This window comes from Balaenoptera acutorostrata, chromosome 5 (assembly GCF_949987535.1).
Source record: "Balaenoptera acutorostrata chromosome 5, mBalAcu1.1, whole genome shotgun sequence".
In the NCBI taxonomy this organism is placed as follows: Eukaryota; Metazoa; Chordata; class Mammalia; order Artiodactyla; family Balaenopteridae; genus Balaenoptera; species Balaenoptera acutorostrata.
Window position 1 is genome coordinate 55,171,956 of NC_080068.1, and position 15,945 is coordinate 55,187,900.

Below are 15,945 nucleotides of genomic sequence, written 5' to 3' on the forward strand. Positions count from 1 at the left end.
CGTAGATTTACTCATTTAATCCTAACAGGTCTAGTGGTAGATTCTCATTAATCTCTATTCTATATGACAAAGAAAGTGAGTCACAGAGGGTTAGGTAACTTGCCCATGTAGGTAGTAAGTGGAGAGCTGGGATTTGACCAGAAGTTTTGGGGTTCTAGAGTTCACTCTTAGCCACTCTGGCCTGGCTTAGATAAATGAACGCTGTGGGCAGCTGCCCAGGTTTCTGGCAGGGACGTAAGGTCCTCTGCATAGGGAGAGACAGGGTCGGAGGGACTGGGGCTGAGCAGGAGAAGGCATGTATGGGGACTCTTGGTGGTGGCATAGCCTAGAGACATCGAAGAATCCCCACAGAGAACGAGGATTGATTTATATTATTGCATGTTGGGGAGCGTGCAATGTCGAACCGTCTCTACTGAATCTTTAGTAACATCTACAGTGCCCACTTATGCCTTTGACTCCAGTGGATATATTGTTTGGTGGATATGAAGATGTACTAAGCCTGACTTCCAGGTTAGAGCAGGCCAGCAATTGAAACCGAAACTGGGCAATTGGCAGATAGATTACACCAGGGTCATGTAGTAAAGAGATTCTCATTTTATTTGCTACTCTCTCTAGTCTTTTTCTGAGGATCACTTTTATTATTAAGATATAAATAAGCAGCAAATACTTTGAGTGAAGGCTCTGATATATCTGTAAGAAATAAGTAATGACTGATAGACAAGTATACACATCAATATTAAAAAAAGAAATGTAAAAATTAGTTATGTTACAGATTTTTACAAATATGAATAAATGAAGCAGTATAGAGTTTCTTGTGTTGTTATTTTGGACAAAAGGCAAAGAAAAAAGTATTAGTTGCATATGATACAGAAATTAAATTGAGCAGCTTAAAATAATTTTGTCAATTAAACTCAGCTTTGATTATAATTACTAATTAATATAAGCTTGCTACTATAAGTTGGATGTGTCCATAGTGGTAGGAAGATGGTTAGGGTATAGTCATGCTTCATTATTTGGGAATGTGTATTAAAAGTCTTACAGTTTTGAATATCTTTGGACCCACAAATTCTATTCCTAAGAACTGGTCTTAAATAAATAATCACTGAAATGGTCAAAGACTTAGTCAAAGGATGGTCACTGTAGAATTGTTTATACAAGCAAAAATTTTGGAAAAAACCCAAATTTTTGCAATATGATGGAATACTAGCAATCATTAAAAACAATGTTATAAGTGATTCGCAATGTTTTTTTTTTTTTTTAATTTTTTATTTTTTTAATTTTTTTTTCCACACACACACACTGTATTTTATTTTTACAAGAGATAAATAGACTGACACCAAGCATTGTACATGGATGACCACAACAAAAGCAACAGTGATTGCAATTACCAAACATGAAACACACTCATACTATGTCATAATATTGACATTCAGTCCAGTAATCCTCCACTGTAACAGCTCCTTTACTTTGCAGTGAAAATTGATTTGTATATTCTTTGCCTCTGAGTCCTTGTGGGATTTTTTTTTTTTTAATTCAGACAGAAAGTCACAAAAATTATACTCATCCTCATCAGTTCACTCAGTCCCATGTAATTAATTTTTTTTTATCTTGATCTTTTGTTAGCACTTTTATGAGTTCATCAGTTTTTCATTAGAGTTCTGAAAATGCTTATTCATTCAGTTCAGCAGTACAGTCAGTTACCAGAAACCTGTACTTGTCAGAGTCTTTTCCATGAATTTCTTGAAGATGAAACCCTTTTATAGGAACATATTTGCAAAATCATCAGAGTACACCCAGAACTGTCTGTAAATGACAAAAGACTTAAAAATGACCACGGTTAAAGATTTGATGAAAGTTCATAATAATGCAGTTGACAAGAAAATTAGTTATTTCTGAGATATACATTTTAAAGTAATAACTAGGATTATTACTTATAACATTATACCAGAACATATAAGATTTTTAGAAGTTTCCTGTAATGTCTGAAACATTTATATTAACATATTTCCATACATATTTCCATACAAATACAAATATAAGATTTTTAGAAATTTCATGTAATGTCTGAAACATTTATATTAACATATTTCCATACATATTTCCATACAAATACAAATATAAGATTTTTAGAAATTTCATGTAATGTCTGAAACATTTATATTAACATATTTCCATACAAATAACCCAATGAAAGTTTAGTATTAGTTGTTTTGTTTGTTTTTTTATACTGCAGGTTCTTATTAGGCATCAGTTTTATACACATCAGTGTATACATGTCAATCCCAATCGCCCAATTCAGCACACCACCATCCCCACCTCACCGCCGTTTTCCCCCCTTGGTGTCCATATGTCCATTCTCTACATCTGCGTCTCAACTTCTGCCCTGCAAACTGGCTCATCTGTACCATTTTTCTAGGTTCCACATACATGCATTAATATACGATATTTGTTTTTCTCTTTCTGACTTACTTCACTCTGTATGACAGTCTCTAGATCCATCCACGTCTCAACAAATGACTCAATTTCGTTCCTTTTTATGGCTGAGTAATATTCCATTGTATATATGTACCACAACTTCTTTATCCATTCGTCTGTTGATGGGCATTTAGGTTGCTTCCATGACCTGGCTATTGTAAATAGTGCTGCAATGAACATTCGGGTGCATGTGTCTTTTTGAATTATGGTTTTCTCTGGGTATATGCCCAGTAGTGGGATTGCTGGGTCATATGGTAATTCTATTTTTAGTTTTTTAAGGAACCTCCCTATTGTTCTCCATAGTGGCTGTATCAATTTACATTCCCACCAACAGTGCAAGAGGGTTCCCTTTTCTCCACACCCTCTCCAGCATTTGTTGTTTGTAGATTTTCTGATGATGCCCATTCTAACAGGAGTGAGGTGATACCTCATTGTAGTTTTGATTTGCATTTCTCTAATAATTAGTGATGTTGAGCATCTTTTCATGTGCTTCGTGGCCGTCTGTATGTCTTCTTTGGAGAAATGTCGATTTAGGTCTTCTGCCCATTTTTGGATTGAGGTGTTTGTTTCTTTGATATTGAGCTGAATGAGCTGTTTATATATTTTGGAGATTAATCCTTTGTCCGTTGATTCATTTGCAAATATTTTCTCCCATTCTGAGGGTTGTCTTTTGGTCTTGTTTATGGTTTCCTTTGCTGTGCAAAAGCTTTGAAGTTTCATTAGGTCCCACTTGTTTATTTTTGTGTTTATTTCCATTACTCTAGGAGGTGGATCAAAAAAGATCTTGCTGTGATTTATGTCAAAGAGTGTTCTTCCTATGTTTTCCTCTAAGAGTTTTATAGTGTCCAGTCTTACATTTAGGTCTCTAATCCATTTTGAGTTTATTTTTGTGTATGGTGTTAGGGAGTATTCTAATTTCATTCTTTTACATGTAGCTGTCCAGTTTTCCCAGCACCACTTATTGAAGAGACTGTCTTTTCTCCATTGTATATCTTTGCCTCCTTTGTCATAGATTAGTTGACCATAGGTGCGTGGGTTAATCTCTGGGCTTTCTATCTTGTTCCATTGATCTATGTTTCTGTTTTTGTGCCAGTACCATATTGTCTTGATTACTGTAGCTTTGTAGTATAGTCTGAAGTCAGGGAGTCTGATTCCTCCAGCTCCATTTTTTTGCCTCAAGACTGCTTTGGCTATTCGGGGTCTTTTGTGTCTCCATACAAATTTTAAGATGATTTGTTCTAGTTCCGTAAAAAATGCCATTGGTAATTTGATAGGGATTGCATTGAATCTGTAGATTACTTTGGGTAGTATACTCATTTTCACAATGTTGATTCTTCCAATCCAAGAACATGGTATATCTCTCCATCTGTTGGTATCATCTTTAATTTCTTTCATCAGTGTCTTATAGTTTTCTGCATACAGGTCTTTTGTCTCCCTAGGTAGGTTTATTCCTAGGTATTTTATTCTTTTTGTTGCAATGGTAAATGGGAGTGTTTCCATAATTTCTCTTTCAGATTTTTCATCATTAGTGTATAGGAATGCAAGAGATTTCTGTGCATTAATTTTGTAACCTGCAACTTTACCATATTCATTAATTAGCTCTAGCAGTTTTCTGGTGGCAGTTTTAGGATTCTCTATGTATAGTATCATGTCATCCGCAAACAGTGACAGTTTTACTTCTTCTTTTCCGATTTGGATTCCTTTTATTTCTTTTTCTTCTCTGATTGCCGTGGCTAGGACTTCCAGAACTATGTTGAATAATAGTGGTGAGAGTGGACATCCTTGTCTCGTTCCTGATCTTAGAGGAAATGCTTTCAGTTTTTCACCATTGAGAATGATGTTTGCTGTGGGTTTGTCATATATGGCCTTTATTATGTTGAGGTAGGTTCCCTCTATGCCCACTTTCTGGAGAGTTTTTATCATAAATGGGTGTTGAATTTTGTCAAAAGCTTTTTCTGCATCTATTGAGATGATCATATGGTTTTTCTTCAATTTGTTAATATGGTGTATCACATTGATTGATTTGCGTATATTGAAGAATCCTTGCATCCCTGGGATAAATCCCACTTGATCGTGGTGTATGATCCTTTTAATGTGTTGTTGGATTCTGTTTGCTAGTATTTTGCTGAGGATTTTTGCATCTATATTCATCAGTGATATTAGTCTGTAATTTTCTTTTTTTGTAGTGTCTTTGTCTGGTTTTGGGATCAGGGTGATGGTGGCCTCATAGAATGAGTTTGGGAGTGTTCCTTCCTCTGCAATTTTTTGGAAGAGTTTGAGAAGAATGGGTGTTAGCTCTTCTCTAAATGTTTGATAGAATTCACCTGTGAAGCCATCTGGTCCTGGACTTTTGTTTGTTGGAAGATTTTTAATCACAGTTTCAATTTCATTACTTGTGATTGGTCTGTTCATATTTTCTGTTTCTTCCTGATTCAGTCTTGGAAGGTTATACCTTTCTAAGAATTTGTCCATTTCTTCCAGGTTGTCCATTTTATTGGCATAAAGTTGCTTGTAGTAGTCTCTTAGGATGTTTTGTATTTCTGCGGTGTCTGTTGTAACTTCTCCTTTTTCATTTCTGATTTTATTGATTTGAGTCCTCTCCCTCTTTTTCTTGATGAGTCTGGCTAATGGCTTATCAATTTTGTTTATCTTCTCAAAGAACCAACTTTTAGTTTTATTGATCTTTGCTATTGTTTTCTTTGTTTCTATTTCATTTATTTCTGCTCTGATCTTTATGATTTCTTTCCTTCTGCTAACTTTGGGTTTTGTTTGTTCTTCTTTCTCTAGTTTCTTTAGGTGTAAGGTTAGATTGTTTACTTGAGATTTTTCTTGTTTCTTTAGGTAGGCTTGTATAGCTATAAACTTCCCTCTTAGAACCGCTTTTGCTGCGTCCCATAGGTTTTGGGTCGTCGTGTTTTCATTGTCATTTGTCTCTAGGTATTTTTTAATTTCCTGTTTGATTTCTTCAGTGATCTCTTGGTTATTTAGTAACGTATTGTTTAGCCTCCATGTGTTTGTCTTTTTTACGTTTTTTTCCCTGTAATTCATTTCTAATCTCATAGCGTTGTGGTCAGAAAAGATGCTTGATATGATTTCAATTTTCTTAAATTTACTGAGGCTTGATTTGTGACCCAAGATGTGATCTATCCTGGAGAATGTTCCATGCGCACTTGAGAAGAACGTGTAATCTGCCGTTTTTGGATGGAATGTCCTATATATATCAATTAAATCTATCTGGTCTATTGTGTCATTTAAAGCTTCTGTTTCCTTATTTATTTTCATTTTGGATGATCTGTCCATTGGTGTAAGTGAGGTGTTAAAGTCCCCCACTATGATTGTGTTACTGTCGATTTCCTCTTTTATAGCTGTTAGCAGTTGCCTTATGTATTGAGGTGCTCCTATGTTGGGTGCATATATATTTATAATTGTTATATCTTCTTCTTGGATTGATCCCTGGATCATTATGTAGTGTCCTTCCTTGTCTCTTGTAACATTCTTTATTTTAAAGTCTATTTTATCTGATATGACTATAGCTACTCCAGCTTTCTTTTGATTTCCATTTGCATGGAATATCTTTTTCCATCCCCTCACTTTCAGTCTGTATGTGTCCCTAGGTCTGAAGTGGGTCTCTTGTAGACAGCATATATATGGGTCTTGTTTTTGTATCCATTCAGCCAGTCTATGTCTTTTGGTTGGGGCATTTAATCCATTCACGTTTAAGGTAATTATCGATATGTATGTTCCTATGACCATTTTCTTAATTGTTTTGGGTTTGTTTTTGTAGGTCCTTTTCTTCTCTTGTGTTTCCCACTTAGAGAAGTTCCTTTAGCATTTGTTGTAGAGCTGGTTTGGTGGTGCTGAATTCTCTTAGCTTTTGCTTGTCTGTAAAGCTTTTGATTTCTCCATCAAATCTAAATGAGATCCTTGCTGGGTAGAGTAATCTTGGTTGTAGGTTCTTCCCTTTCATCACTTTAAGTATATCATGCCACTCCCTTCTGGCTTGCAGAGTTTCTGCTGAGAAATCAGCTGTTAACCTTATGGGAGTTCCCTTGTATGTTATTTGTCGTTTTTCCCTTGCTGCTTTCAGTAATTTTTCTTTGTCTTTAATTTTTGCCACTTTGATTACTATGTGTCTCGGCGTGTTTCTCCTTGGGTTTATTCTGTATGGGACTCTCTGCGCTTCCTGGACTTGGGTGGCTATTTCCTTTCCCATGTTAGGTAAGTTTTCGACTATAATCTCTTCAAATATTTTCTCTGGTCCTTTCTCTCTCTCTTCTCCTTCTGGGACCCCTATAATGCGAATGTTGTTGCGTTTAATGTTGTCCCAGAGGTCTCTTAGGCTGTCTTCATTTCTTTTCATTCTTTTTTCTTTAGTCTGTTCCGCAGCAGTGAATTCCACCATTCTGTCTTCCAGGTCACTTATCCGTTCTTCTGCCTCAGTTATTCTGCTATTGATTCCTTCTAGTGTAGTTTTCATTTCAGTTATTGTATTGGTCATCTCTGTTTGTTTGTTCTTTAATTCTTCTAGGTCTTTGTTAATCATTTCTTGCATCTTCTCAATCTTTGCCTCCATTCTTATTCCGAGGTCCTGGATCATCTTCACTATCATTATTCTGAATTCTTTTTCTGGAAGGTTGCCTATCTCCACTTCATTTAGTTGTTTTTCTGGGGTTTTTTCTTGTTCCTTCATCTGGTACATAGCCCTCTGCCTTTTCATCTTCTCTGTCTTTCTGTAACTGTGGTTTTTGGTCCACAGGCTGCAGGATTGTAGTTTTTCTTGCTTCTGTTGTCTGCCCTCTGGTGGTTGAGGCTATCTCGATTCACAATGTTATAAGTGAATATTCAAAATATAGGAAAGACTATTCAAAATGTATTAAGTGAAAAAAATAGATTATAGAACATCAAATATAGTAAGAACATATTGTCTTTAAAAAGTATACTTATATGCATAGAAAAAAGAGTGGAAGGACATAATCTAGAATGCTGACAGTGTTTAATTCTGGCTGATAGGCTTATGGGTGAATTTTATTTTTTCTTTTTGCTTATCTGTGTTTTCTAAATTCTCTATAGTATGTATACATATACTATGTATGTAATAATCAAGAAAGCTTCTACAAAAAATTAGACCATTATGTGGGAATGATAGGGGCTGAGGTCATGTGTTAGGGAGAATTAGTTAACAATAACCAATTTAGTCATAAAGGGATCATTGTATTTTTCTCCAGAGTCATTAAACTATTTAGAGAATTTCCAAGAAGACAAAATTTGGGCTTTGCAGTTAAAATGCAAACACTTCTGAAAGAGGTGATGTCCTAAGTATGTCATTTATATCTTCATGTGAGGGGGTTTTTTGGGGGTTTTCCTGAAAGCAAATAATGATGGCAGGAAAGAAGGAACTAGAGAATCCTTGGGGACTCGAGAGGAGGCATGAAAAAAGCACACAAAAAGGATGAGATTAGATTTGCTGGAAATAAACTTTATCTATCTCTTATTTTTTCTTTGGAATGATTTTGGTCACCCAGAAGGTCTTCAATAGAAACAGAGCAAGCTGGAGAAGAATCCTGATACCTCTCAATCCCCCCGTTTATTCTTTACTTCTCGAGCTTCCCCAGCTCTTCACATTTCCTGTTACCTATTACAAATGTATTCTAGACAGGTTATGGGGCAGCATGTTGTTTTCTGGGTGTGTTCTCATGGGATTTCAGCAAGAACCAAATTGCCAAAGACTGCTTTAAGTTTAGTAGGACATCCCTCTGCAAATTACCAGGGTAGAACTTTAAAGAACCTTGAAAATATTCTTTCCTCCCCTTTAGGCTTTCACCTGAGGGAAAATGCTCCCTATTGTTAACCTTAGTAGGTCTTTGAACTCACTTGTGGTTGCAGCTGCTGCTGTACCTTCAATCCCCCCAGGGTCAGTGGGAGGGTCTGGGTACCAGGCGCCATCCCTGCAACAGGATTTAGCTGTAGGGCAACGAGGAAGATTTTCATTGTGTTGTTTCAGTTCGAACATCCAGGACCCGAATTCGTATTTACTAAATGTAAAAGGGAGGATTTGCTATGCAAATATATAGTACACTACATTGCATTTGGAATTAGATATAGAATGAAGTTCAAAGACTTGTTTAGTCTACTAGTACAACCATCAAGTCCAGGACTAATTTTCTCATATTAAGTTTTTCTTTGGCATTTAACCCATTCTCCTGAGGATTACTTAAGTGATTCTATATTTGCCTTCCCTTTTTGGCTGTAACAGCAAGGGTTCCTGGAATTTTTCTGATGACTTTCTTATGAAGAACTGAGTTCCTTCATAGGTATCCCCATGAAAATTGTGAGTGTCAGAATAAAGTATCTAGTCTGAATATGGTCTAGTACTATATTTAAATCTGACCAGTGGAAAAAATCCATTTTAAGCAGGAAAGAAACATTATTTTATCCCCCCAACAGATTAAACTATACAGATATTCTATGAAAAGAATGTAGATCTTTCTACTCCTTCTTGTTTGCTCTTGTTTTTTGGGCGATGATACCAGTCATAGTGTTTGTGTGGGTATGTGGATGTTGTACGGGCCGTGAGGAAGATGTGTCAGAGTAATGGGGAGGGGAGCTCGGAGAGGAGGTGAGAAGAACTAAAGAAGTAAAGACTTAAGAATTAGATTAATTCCTTTAGAGATTCTCTTGCTAAGAAAATTTTCTAATGATGTATTGAATAGCATTCAACTCTCTTTGACTTTTCTCTGTCACTACAATGAATATGTGTGCGTGGGTACATCTGTGGATACACACACACACATATCCTCCACATTAGGTATTATTTTTATTTAACAATGGATATTAAAATGATAAAAAAGAGTACTTACCAGTACTTACCAGGTCTGACCCCAGTGTGAGCATCTGTGTCAATGGAATTAGACTTAAAGAAGGGAAAACCTGCAGGGCATTGAAATTGATGTGTGAGACAAGAGGTTGTCTGGTTTTACAATGCTGTCAGTGGAGGATATCCTCAAGTAACCTATACTCCAGTCACAGGTGGATTTACCACGAAGGTAAAGCTTCAGGGCCTCTCACTAGCATTGCCCCCTTCTGTGGCCCTTGGAGGCACCCTAGCAATGTGTCAAGTTTAAGGTATTTATCAGCTTTAAAATGTGTAATTTACTCTTATTTCTTATCTCATTATAAATTATTCACTTTAATAACTAATTTTACATATCTAACTTTGTATTATTTTTCAAAGAAGGTCCCCAAAGCTTCTAGTTCCTTAAGGAGGGAGGTTGGCTACTGACATGAGTATTCTATAATGTCCATAGACCAAAAAGAGAACTTTAGACTGGTATTATTGTACTATTTCACAAAGTCTAGACGTAGGTAAAGAGAGGTCCTTTTGAACAGAGGAAGGGTGGGAAGAGGGGGTGGGTAGCCAGGAGACCATGCAGTTTTCAAATGTACTTAAATATGTTTCAAAGACAGATTTTACAGTAACACAGCTCATCAGCAACAATGAAATTTAAGAAAACCACGAGGAAATCTGCAATTATTTTTATAGATTACTTCTTAATCCCTGCTAGTTCTGGCAAATACCATACATGATTAAGTCACAGTACTTTAAGGGCATAGATGACCAAGCTTTTTCAATAGGTGTAGCTATTGCTTTTCAGAGTTTACTAGATTTGGTTGCTAAACCAAATTATTATTCAGACAAAAGGAAAAAGAATGAAGATGTGTTGCTTTTCCTGCTCAAAGTTTTGAAAAAAAGTATGTTTCTTGTTTTTATTTTCCCCCAAATAAAGCTTTTCTCTCTGTTGCTCAGTCATGAGACTTTGGATGAATCTTGATTTTAAATCCACTAGTCTTAACATGTTTCCTTTGCTGGTCTCTAAATGTTCCCCATTGTAGGACTCTTACCTGATTTGGCTGTTGTTGGTTTAGCAGTGTTGCCTGATCTGGAACCAGCTTTGTTGGAGGAAGTACCAAAGCAGGGTTGAGCTGCATCTGTGATACCAAATTTTTTGCAGAAGCAGGGATGTGTTTGAGGTTTTGTATCCATTTATTTCCAGGAGGTAACAAGTTGACCCAAATGCAAAAACATCTGTCTTTAGCCTCTGTGTGTTTTGGAGCAGTTTTAACTCCGTGGAACATTTTGTGCATGACAGGAGATGGAATTGTGGAGTGGAAAAGCGCCAGACCAGGAGGTGTGCTGTGGGGAGGGACAGAGAGTGAGGTAGGGCACATGGATTTCTGGTGGTAGTTCCTAGGTTCCCATTTCTTTTCTGAAAGTGCTTTCCTCCTTTTCCAGGACATGAAATATATAGTCCACACCTTAGCACTATACACATTTGCTTTTTCCCAAAGCTTGAAGGTAAGCTGCCATGATTTCTACTGCATTTTCACCAAGCTTCCTAATTTTACCTCGTGCCTGACAAGGCACTTCCTGTAATGGAAATTCTGTCCCCTTCCTGGCCAAGGTATTTTCCTAGTGTATTAAGAATAACTGAATTTTAGGGGTAAAAATCTCCTTGAATCCATATGATCTAGTCGTATTGTTTTATAGATGAGGGAAGTGAGAAGCAGTGTCACCTGCCAAGGTGATATTTTGAGTTGCAGAGCCTGTACTAGGATCCCTGCAAGTGCTTTTAGTCCTTGAAGAAATGAATCCTTCTATTTGTTTTTCTTTGTACTCCATCTGCATTCAGGTGGAAGCTCTCTGGCCAGGTTGACTCTGGTTGGCATTTGCTCCTGGCTGCATCCCCAAGGGCAGTGTGCTGGGGGCTCCCAGCACTGCATTAACCCTTGGGTCGCTTGGATATATCCTGGAGCTACCGACTCTTGATTTCACTTTGGTCTTTTCTCTCAGTTGTAAGAGGTAAGATTGGCACTATCTGTCCGTAGGGGTCCCTTTAAGCCTTAAGATTATGTAAGTATAAATTCTGCAAATGTGTTTTCATCCACTACGATCCACTGTCAGCATGGCAGTCAGAGGGATCCTTTGAAAACAACAGTCTGGTGTGTTCACGTCTTTGTTCAATCTTTGCCTTGACTTCTGTTTTCAGCCAGGGACAATACAATGGCCTAAAATGCCCTCAGGCCCTGGGCCCCCAGTGCCTCTCTGACCTTCCATCCTACCTCATTTTCTCTTGTTCACTCTCCTACTGCTATTTAGGCTCCTTGCTGTCTCTGGGACACTCAAGGCTGATTCTTGCCTCAGAGCCTCACCTCCACCTGTTCCCTCTGTCTGGAATACTTTTCCCCCCGTCATTGGCTCACTTCCTCACCGGCTTCATGCTGCTGCTCGAGCTCACCTTCTTTTTGAGGCCTAGCCTGACTACTCTTCTGAGTATGCAACCTGTCCCATCTCCAGTGCGTACCCTATTCCCAAACTTCTGATTTACTGAAAACAATTGCTAGGCTGCTTTAAGTGTTCGCATTTGCAAATCGATTCATTTTATATACCTTTATGATAATTCAATAAATTCATGTACAAATAATTTTTAAAAACCTTGTCTATGTGTCCTGAGTTTTATTTGATAAATACCAATACTATACCTAACAGACACTTTAATGTTACTTCCCACATTCCCTGCACCACTGTTTCTAACTGCGCTCCCAATCTGCATTAACCTGCACAGTACTCCTCAGTCCACTTTGAATGATAACTGTGCTCCAGGAGAGTTTTATTTGTCTTGAGTCTTTACAAATTTTATAGTAATTTAAATTCACTAGAGACACCTTATTTAGAAGAACCTTTTGGCAAACTTGTTCGGCGAAGCGCAAAATCCATGTTTTACAAAGAATTTAACTTCCTAATTTACCTTGTTTAAACATCACATTTTTGTAGACAACTTCTTTAAAGGACAAATGTATATTTGCAGTGAAATAAGAAGGAGGTTCGTTATTCATGTTTTGTTCCATCCCCTCCCCCCCAAGATCACCCTGTTCAGGTCCTTCATAGAACTAATCATGGTTATAATTTATAATTTAACATTAAAAATATTTTTTAGTATCTATAGCCCTTGTAAACACCATGAAGGATCATGCCTTTTTTTCTTGCCATTGTATCTTCAGCAACTAGCACAATATATGGTATACAGAGAGTTTTCAATAAATATTTGCTGATTGTATAGATGAGTAAGGAAGTGTTAAGTGAGCTTGAGGCCTAACTGAGAATGGTTTCTTTTTGTTCTGCTAATTCATAGTAAATATTTAAAATTTTTTTCTTGTTGGCCACACTGAGGCATCTCAAAAAAAGGGAAATTCACTTAGAGACCCAAACCACCCATATTATGTCTATAAAATATTGAAGGACAGTTGGAATACATGTTTGAATACTAGTGCTCTTTTTTGTTCAAAAAACTGTTATATATGAACATGTTTTGTGATGAAATGTTCTAAGTAAAAAATATTGACTGCTTTCTAATATTCCCTTACTATTGCACGGTTTGGTAGACCTTTTAGAGTTTATACAATCTAGATGTTTTGTGCTTCCAATTAGAAAAATCAGAATGTTTTAATTTATATCTTTGGTCATGAGAAAATAATTAGTTGGCAAGAAAATCTTAACTTCTTTTTGGAAGTAGAATAATTATCCACTTTTTTTTTTTTTTTTTAAATATTGCTTTCCCTCTTTTTTTTTTTTTTTTTTTTTTTAATAGGGAGCATTTTCTTTTTTCAAATTTTATTTATTTATTTTATTTATGGCTGTGTTGGGTCTTCGTTTCTGTGCGAGGGCTTTCTCTAGTTGTGGCAAGTGGGGGCCACTCTTCATCGCGATGCGCGGGCCTCTCACTATCGCGGCCTCTCTTGTTGAGGAGCACAGGCTCCAGACGCGCAGGCTCAGTAATTGTGGCTCACGGGCCCAGTTGCTCCGTGGCATGTGGGATCTTCCCAGACCAGGACTCGAACCCGTGTGCCCTGCATTGTTTGGCAGGCAGATTCTCAACCACTGCGCCACCAGGGAAGCCCAATCCACTTTGAGCAGACATAATCTAAAGCATTCCTTTTTCTCCTAATTTCTACCCTATTTCTCTGCCAAAAATAATAAAAATTAATTTATAATTCAAAATAAATCAAATAATCAATAATTTATTCAAAAATAAATCAAAATAATAATAAAAATTAATTTATTATAAAATTAATCCACTCAATCCACGATAAATTGGATGCATTTTAACAATATAAGTACATTGAAATATGCACTAATACTTCATTAGTTTATCATCTTTCAACTTGGAAAATAAAAACAGGAAACTAAAGGAATGGGTCACGGAGCAGTTTTAGCAGAGGGCAAGGAAAGAGAGAGGTGCAGCTAAGGCTGGTTGGTTCATAAAATATACATTTTGCATTTACTGGTAATGACAGAGTTGATCCTAGAAGACAAAACAGTAGAATCGTAGTCTTCATGTTCAAATGACTACCTGAAACAACAAAATAGTGTTATTCTTTCACTCTATTTTTTTCTTTTTGAGACAAGATGGTACTTGAAAAAAAAGAATGCTCTATTTGAAACATGGTCATTTCTGCTACCTTTCTCTTCACTAGGCAAAATGTACAGGTGAGACAATATGCAAAGTCCAGTTGATTTCTCTAGTTTCTATGATGAAAAATTTTACCCTTTGATGAGCTGTGAGTTTGTAGGAGGAATTTAAACTTGACTTCAGGAGGCTGGCAACTGAGGGACCAATCAGGACTTAGCTGTCTGTGAAATCATTTGGTTTCTTTCATTTCCCAGCACTTCATTAGGTGAGTTATTAGCTGCAGACATCATATTACCCAATGCCTACCATTTGACTAGAGGGTATTTCAGGAAGATATACCTTGTGTAATTAAAAAAAAGTGCAGACAAGGAAAAATTACAATCCTTCTTCACCTCCATCTCCTTCCCAAATGACTTCCCAGACGTCCCTATTTTATCATGTATACATGATAAATCAAACATCAAAATATAACTGTGTATGTTAAAAAATAAGACCTATTATGTTTATTGCTCTGCAATTTACTTTTTTACTTAAGAAATAATGGATGACCATATATGTCAGTACAGATTTATTTCATGTATTTAATGACTACATTTTATTACATTTCCTTTTGATGGAAATTTAATCCATTCCCATTTTAGTTTGTAATTATAAAAGTGGTACAATGAACATCCTTATAAAATTTTTTCACACATGTGGGAGTATTTCTGTAGGTATTATTCCTAGAAGTACTGTAGTAAAGGATATGTATGTTTTAAATTTCAATAAGTATGGCCAAATTTCCTTCCAGAAAAGTTGAATGGTGTACCTTATTTTAAACAGGGAAAAATCTACTGTAAGCTAAGCAAAATGCAGGGATCCACTGGGGTTTCTTTCACAGAAAGAACAATGAGGTGCTCACCATAGGTTTTCAGGGCCCCAGGCTTCCCCTGGAGTTTTTGAGATATGCCTCTTCTTTAACGATTTATATATGGAGGGAGGTGGGGTCTGTTCAACAAATTTTGAGTCCAATCAAAGATAAATCTGTGTCATGCCAGGATTTCACAAGGAAGGCCATCTTAGTTCCTATTTTTTGTTGACCATGCTGTGCTGAACAGGGATCGAACCTGTGCCCCCTGCAGTGGAAGGGTGGAGTCTTAACCATTGCACCACTAGGGGAAGTCCCATGGAAGGCCATCTTAGATTTGGCTAGTTTTAGGATACAGAATGTCTGTCTGAGACGATGAGTTGTTCCCAAAACCTTTTCTGTAACTATTCATTACACAATCAACTTTTGTTACTGTCTGGTAAGAATGGGGGAAACACAAAGGTTAACCCGTATGTGCTTGGTAAATGTAATCCTAGGAGTATTCACAGGTACGAAGGGGAGCTTGGTTAATTTTGTTGGGGACAGAGAGCAGAGAAGCCCAGTAGAGGAGGTGACCTTTGAACTAGGTTTTGAAGAATAAAAAGAATCCATTCATTAAGAATGCAAGGAGAGCAGAACAAGTGTTTACATATGAAGGAGAGATGTTATTGTTGCTTATCCCTGCAACAAAATGAGGTGAGGCTAGCAGTGAAAGATAGGGTTGGAGAGATACCTAATTTTAATCACCTGTAGTATTTTTGACTGTTTGCTTCTATTATTTATTTTGGCTCTTGATCAGACATTGTCTCACACAGCTCCTTCATTATTTCCTAATTGTATGTTTCTCTTGAACTAGATGGAAAGTTCCTGGGGCCTCGTCTTATATTTCTTTAGTGTCTTCTATGTTAATATCTTTGTAGAGCAGCAGATAGTCACTGCATGTTGATGGATAAATGGTAGAGGTATATACTATAGGGAGTTGGAGCAAGGTGGAGTTCAGAGAAGAGATGGGACTTTAAGTGGATTTGAAGGATATATATGATTGATGGGACAGAGAATAGCGTGGTAAAGAGGGTGAGATTAAGAGGAACAATGAAACATAAGAGCTGAAGTATGTGGAAGGGAAGCAACTTTATGTTCTCACAGGCTTTCATAGAC

The 15,945-nt window shown here is 36.8% G+C and overlaps 1 protein-coding gene across 1 annotated transcript in view; it reads right to left on the reverse strand.

Moving 5' to 3' along the window:
• The window catches only part of AMTN (amelotin), a 29,389-nt gene extending 15,523 nt beyond the window's left edge, over positions 1-13,866 (reverse strand). The window contains exons 1-4 of the mRNA XM_028161719.1: positions 13,813-13,866; positions 10,375-10,461; positions 9,343-9,402; positions 8,347-8,436 (exon numbers count right to left, since the gene is read on the reverse strand). Coding sequence (XP_028017520.1) covers positions 8,347-8,436; positions 9,343-9,402; positions 10,375-10,461; positions 13,813-13,866 — 291 coding nt within the window. The remainder of the gene's footprint in view (positions 1-8,346; positions 8,437-9,342; positions 9,403-10,374; positions 10,462-13,812) is intronic.
• Positions 13,867-15,945: the final 2,079 nt, after the last annotated feature.